We start from the raw sequence: 6,148 nt of genomic DNA on the forward strand, positions 1-6,148 counted from the left end.
AGCCGGGGGAGAGTGAGAGAGAGCAGGGGGGGAGGCGTGGCGTGGTCCGGGGCATCGAGGCGAGGAGGGGAGGGCAGGCAGGCAGGGAGAGAGGTGGCGTGGCGCGGTGGCGCGCGCGCGCGCCGGCCACACTCCCCTCCCTCTGTCGGGACGAAGACGACAGAGGAGGGAGGTGGGCTGGGCCGGCTGCTGGCTGGGCCGGCCAGCTGGCTGGGCTGCACAGGGAGGAGCCCAGGTAAGCTTCTCCCTTTTTTAATTATTTCTGTTTTCTAATTTCTGACATTTGTTTTGATTTAAAAAATATATTAAATCATTTATTTAACTTATGCCAATTTTTGCAGGAGCCATATATATTATTCCAGAGCTCTTTTATAAATGGCATAATATTTGGGCATATATTAATATATATAATTAATATATTTCCAATGCAAATACTTATGCATTAATTCCAAATGCCCAAAATAAATGTCCATGAGCCACTAAAAATATTGGTTTGATTTTTATCTCTGTCCAATATTTTCAGAGAGCAACATGAGCATTTTCTTGGATCCTTTTGGAGAAATTTTTATTTGGGTCATTTTCAAAATGATTCTGAGGGTTTCACAGATCCCCATTTCAAGTTTCTGATGAAAGAGTAAACATGATGCAACACTCTAATGCATGGCTAACTAGGATGTGACATGGGTGTGCCAAACGTCACAACGTAACTGGGTGACTATAAAGGTATACTACGGGTATCTCCGAAAGTGTCTGTTGGGTTGACATGGATCAAGACTGGGATTTGTCACTCCGTATGACGGAGAGGTATCACTGGGCCCACTCGGTAATGCATCATCATAATGAGCTCAGAGTGACCAAGTGTCTGGTCACGGGATCATGCATTACGGTACGAGTAAAGTGACTTGCCGGTAACGAGATTGAACGAGGTATTGGGATACCGACGAACGATCGAATCTCGGACAAGTAACATATCGATTGACAAAGGGAATTGTATACGGGGTTGTTTGAATCCTCGACATCGTGGTTCATCCGATGAGATCATTGAGGAGCATGTGGGGGCCAACATGGGTATCCAGATCCCGCTGTTGGTTATTGACCGGAGAGCGATCACGGTCATGTCTACATGTCTCCCGAACCCGTAGGGTTTACACACTTAAGGTTCGGTAACGCTAGGGTTGTAGGGATATGTATATGCAGTAACCCGAATGTTGTTCGGAGTCCCGGATGAGATCCCAGACGTCACGAGGAGTTCCGGAATGGTCCGGAGGTAAAGATTTATATATGGGAAGTCCTGTTTCGGCCATCGGGACAAGTTTCGGGGTCATCGGTATTGTATCGGGACCACCGGAAGGGTCCCGGGGGTCCACCGGGTGGGGCCACCTGTCCCGGGGGGGCACATGGGCTGTAGGGGGTGCGCCTTGGCCTACATGGGCCAAGGGCACCAGCCCCAAGAGGCCCATGCGCCTAGGGTTTCAAGGAGGAAGAGTCCTAGGAGGGGAAGGCACCTCCTAGGTGCCTTGGGGAGGAAGGATTCCTCCCCCTTGGCCGCACCCCCTAGGAGATTGGATCTCCTAGGGCCGGCGCCCCCCCCCTTGGCCCTCCTATATATAGTGGGGGAAGGAGGGCTTTTGATCCACGCCTTTTGGTTGCCTCCTTCTCCCTCTCCAACACCTCCTCCTCCTCCATAGCGCTTGGCGAAGCCCTGACGGAGTACTGCAGCTCCATCACCACCACGCCGTCGTGTTGCTGCTGGAGCCATATTCCTCAACCTCTTCTTCCCTCCTGCTGGATCAAGAAGAAGGAGACATTACGCTGACCGTACGTGTGTTGAACGCGGAGGTGCCGTCCGTTCGGTGCTAGGATCTCCGGTGATTTGGATCACGTCGTGTTCGACTACCTCATCCCCGTTCTTTGAACGCTTCCGCTCGCAATCTACAAAGGTATGTAGATACATCCGATCACTCGTTGCTAGATGAACTCCTAGATGGATCTTGGTGAAACCGTAGGAAATTTTTTGTTTTTCTGCTACGTTCCCCAACAACAATATCTGAGTACAGACATAAGTTAGACAAGTTTGCCTTAAGAAGGCTAGCACAAAAGCAACAATGATCGAAAAGGCAAGGCCTCCTGCCTGGGAGCCTCCTAACTACTCCTGGTCATCATCGGTCTCCACGTAGTAGTAGGCATCGGCGGTGGCATCTGGCTCCTGGGTTCCAACATTTGGTTGCATCAACCGGAAAGAGGAAGAAAGGGGGAAAGGGGGGAGCAAAGCAACCGTGAGTACTCATCCAAAGTACTCGCAAGCAAGGATCTACACTACATATGCAACATTATCAAAGGAAGTCTGTATATGTGGACTGGGCTGCAGAAATGCCAGAATAGAGAGAAGGCCTAGTCCTATTGAAGACTAGCATCTTCTGGAAACCACCATCCTGCAGCAACAGGAGGGGGTAGAGTAGCATAAAGTAAAGTAGTAGTAATGTTATCAACCTCGGCCAGAGATCCTTTCTCGACTCCCTGCAAGAAAGTAATCCCAGAGCCATACTATCCAGTTATCATCACAATCCATTCCTCATATCCAAGTATCATCTCAAGTCTCCAGTTCTAGTTGTATCGATCGGGATACAACTCCAAGTGTCCGTTACCGTAGGACAGGCTATCGATAGATGTTTTCTTCCCTGCAGGGGTGCACCAACTTACCCACCACGCTCGATTAACTCCGGCCGGACACACTTTCCTGGGTCATGCCCGGCCTCGGCCAAACAATACACCGCAACCCGACCTAGGCTTAATAGAGAGGTCAGCACGCCGGACTAAACCTATGCCCCCAGGGGTCATGGGTCATCTCCCCGGGAACTCCTGCATGTTGCGAACGCGGCCGGTGAGCAGACCTAGCTACCTCCTTCAACAAGGTAGGTGCTTTCCAGTCCAACCCGGCGCGCGCCGCTCAGTCGCTGACGTCTATTAAGCTTCGGCTGATGCATACGACGCAGAACGCCCATACTATGCCCACGTGATGGTTAGTGCTATCAGGCCAGAGGCCCCTCGGATCAAATATCCAAATCGTAGTGGATTAGGAACGCGCGTTAACAAGTAGAGACTCACGAAAGATGTGACCCCGTTGCCCTATCTCGAGGACTTGCGGCAAGGGCTAGGAATGCCCGGCCATGCCTCGTAATTATCTCGCGGGCACCTTCCAGGTCCGCCTGACTCCACATCACTCGCAATTAAGCTCGCGCGGGTACCCCTCAGGGTCGACCCGTCTTTCCAAGTAACAGTGGTAAAGTCCAAGTTCTGTGTGTCCAAACATCAAGGGGAAAACCCGAGGAATCACCCCCGATGAATTCCACTAGATGTAATCATCAAGGTGAACGTAAGAGGAATCAACCCCGAGGTTCACACTTGAGGGGTTGCACGACAGAGTCGTATCGGAAGTGGTTAAGGAGAAATCACCCTCGATGACCACGACCGAATGACTACACTACAGGGTTAACATCAGAAGTGCTGAAGAGGTTTCACCCTCGGCACTCGATAGTAACCCAGTAGTGTCGATCAACTAAGGGGAAAGTGATGTGCGGTGTCGGGGCCTGGTCTTCGATCCCGTTGATTGGGTCTTCGATGATGAAGCAGGGGCAACAGGGACAAGGTGAGGGGTCACTGATGGATCACTAACCAACCTATACTAAGCAATTTAGGATAAGCAGGTAAGGTAACAATAAGCAGGGTACAGAAGCAGGCTATGCATGAGAATATGAGCAAACAATAACAGTAGCAAAATCTAATGCAAGCATGAGAGAATGGAATGGACGATATCGGGATGATCAAAAAGTGGGGCTTGCCTGGTTGCTCAGACAAGAACGAGGGGTCGTCGGTGACGTAGTCGATCACAGCGGCATCATCGGCTCGGGGTCTACCGGAGAGAAGAGGGGGAAGAAACAGTAAATATAAGCAAACAGATGCAACGCTAAGCATGGCATGACGATAAGTAGAATTAGGGTCGATCTAACGTAGTACTACACGTTGCAGACAGAGGGGATAAACATCCAAGGATGAATTCCCGGGGTTAGGCGGATTCCGGACAGAGGAAAAGAGGGGGAAAGTTTCATGTTCAGCATGCTAGGGTCATGTGACAGATGAACGAGCCACGTATTCGGATTCGTTGGATTTTTCTGAGCAACTTTCATATAGAAAACATTTTCAACCGAGCTATGGTTTAATTTATATGATTTTTCAAAGTTTTATTAATATTCTGAAATTGTTTTAATTATTTATTTCGAATTTAAATAATGTTGATTCTTTTTATACCCAGACCGGGCTAGCCACAGTCAATGACATGTGGGGCCAATCAAAGCCCAGCCAACAGGTCAACAGTCAAAGTTGACCTTGGTCAATGTGTGAACAGTGCTAGTGGGTCCTACTTGTCATGGACACTGTGTCTATTAAGTCAATTAATTAAAGATAACCAACAGGGTGGTCCACATGTCATTTTCTATCAAAGTAAATTAGCACTAATTTAAGACTAACTAATCTAGTCCTAATTAAATAAGGGGCCGGCCGTACTGGACAATGGCCCAGCCGGCCACACACGCAGCACACACACCACACGCAGCACGCAACACACAAATTTGTTTTCTGTTAACAAAAGATTTATTCTATGCATCAAATGGATTTGGTCCAGTGAGGTAAAATGGAGTTTGTCACACATACTACCTTCCCATATTTTTCAAGTCCTGTTAACGGTTGTTTAACCCCAGATTAGGGGCTGTAGAGGGAATTAATCAATGTAAAAACTAAACAGCTAGCTAGCTAGCTAGCAGGAGTACAGGCAAGCAGCGATAGGGAGGCAGTAGCAGAGAGCAGAGGCGTAGCGGCAGCGGCAGGATGCAGTAGCAGCGGGAACGCGCGGGGACGGCAGCGGCTAGCATCAGTAGAAGTGCAGCAGCAGAGGCACGGCCACGCGCAGGCGGACGCGTGCCTGGGCGCGGCCAGCAAGCGGCCCCCGTGGCCGGACGCGACCAGGGGCGCGCGGGCACGACAGCGACCTCGGCGACGGCCCGAGCTCGGTAGGGTGTGGCTACGGCGCAGGAGCTCGAGATCGAGTGAGTTGGCGAGCTAGGAGGGAGCTACAGGCGTGCGGGAGGCCAGTTAGTGTACGCACGCGACCAGAGGTTCGTCGGAACCTCGCCGGCGACGAGTCCGAGCGGCAGTGGGTTCGGCAACGGTGGTGGCCGCATCTAGAGGTCGAAATCGATGCCGAAAATAGAGGGGATGGACACGGAGCTTACGTAGGGAGCGCAAGGGGTCCCGTCGATGGTTTAGTAGCAGTAGAGGTGGCCGGCGTTGGCGACGGCAGCGGCGACCGAGACGGATGGAGGTTGAGGACGGGGAAGCAGCGGGCGTCCCGGTGGCTTCCAGCTCGATATCGCCCATGTAGTCGAAGTAGGCGAGGTCGGGGAGGCCGGAGGCGGACTGGAGTCGCGGCGACGACGGCGGACACCGGCGATGTACGCGGTGGGGACGGCCTCGATGGCGAGCGTACGGGGCGGCCCCGCTCGAATCGAGGCTTGCAGTCGATGAGGAAGAGGACGGTGGTGCTCCTGGACTAAGCTCGGCGACGAGGGATGGCCGGTGGCCACGGGATCGATGACGACGCGGCGATGGAGGAGCTCGGGTGGGTGCGGGGCGAGAGTGACGGCGCGTGGGAGGGAAAAAGGAGGCTAGGGTTTGGGGGAGAGGAAGAGGGGGCCGGGGGTTGCTCTTATCCGCCGAGGGAAACGACGGGGAGGTGTGGGATGGCTGCCACGGCGTCATCGGTGGGCATGGCGCCGGTGGATCGTTGCCACGATTCCCCTGTGTGAACAGAGAAGGGAGACGAGGGCGAGTTGGGTTGGGCTGGACCTGTTTTAGCTAAATGGGCCAAGGGTCTGGTAGGTTTAGGTCTCCCTTTTTTTTTAAATTATTTTCCTTTTCTGCTTTTCCTTTCTGTTTTGTAAATAGTTGGAGCACAAAATGAATATTGTGAAGAATGAAACTTGGCACATAATTCACGCACCAAATTGTGGTGTTGCACAAAAAGTTATAGATCCAACGGAATTGTTCAAGCATTTTTGGAAATTGAAAAAGACAATTAATATGTCGTTGGGCCACT

The 6,148-nt window shown here is 51.7% G+C and overlaps 1 protein-coding gene across 2 annotated transcripts in view; it reads right to left on the minus strand.

Moving 5' to 3' along the window:
* LOC123096331 (transcription initiation factor TFIID subunit 4) overlaps nt 1-5,868 on the minus strand; it is a 20,497-nt gene extending 14,629 nt beyond the window's left edge. Inside the window, exons 1-2 of one of the 2 annotated variants that reach the window (XR_006446593.1) lie at nt 5,286-5,868; nt 3,554-3,910 (exon numbers count right to left, since the gene is read on the minus strand). Coding sequence is in view for 1 of the 2 variants with exons in the window: in XM_044518073.1 (XP_044374008.1) it covers nt 5,286-5,811 (526 nt within the window). In the remaining variant the exon portion in view is untranslated. Of the gene's footprint in view, nt 1-3,553; nt 3,911-5,285 lie in introns of those variants that run through there. The other variant, XM_044518073.1, reaches the window with a different exon arrangement.
* Nucleotides 5,869-6,148: the final 280 nt, after the last annotated feature.

This window comes from Triticum aestivum, chromosome 1A (assembly GCF_018294505.1).
Source record: "Triticum aestivum cultivar Chinese Spring chromosome 1A, IWGSC CS RefSeq v2.1, whole genome shotgun sequence".
Taxonomy (NCBI): Eukaryota; Viridiplantae; Streptophyta; class Magnoliopsida; order Poales; family Poaceae; genus Triticum; species Triticum aestivum.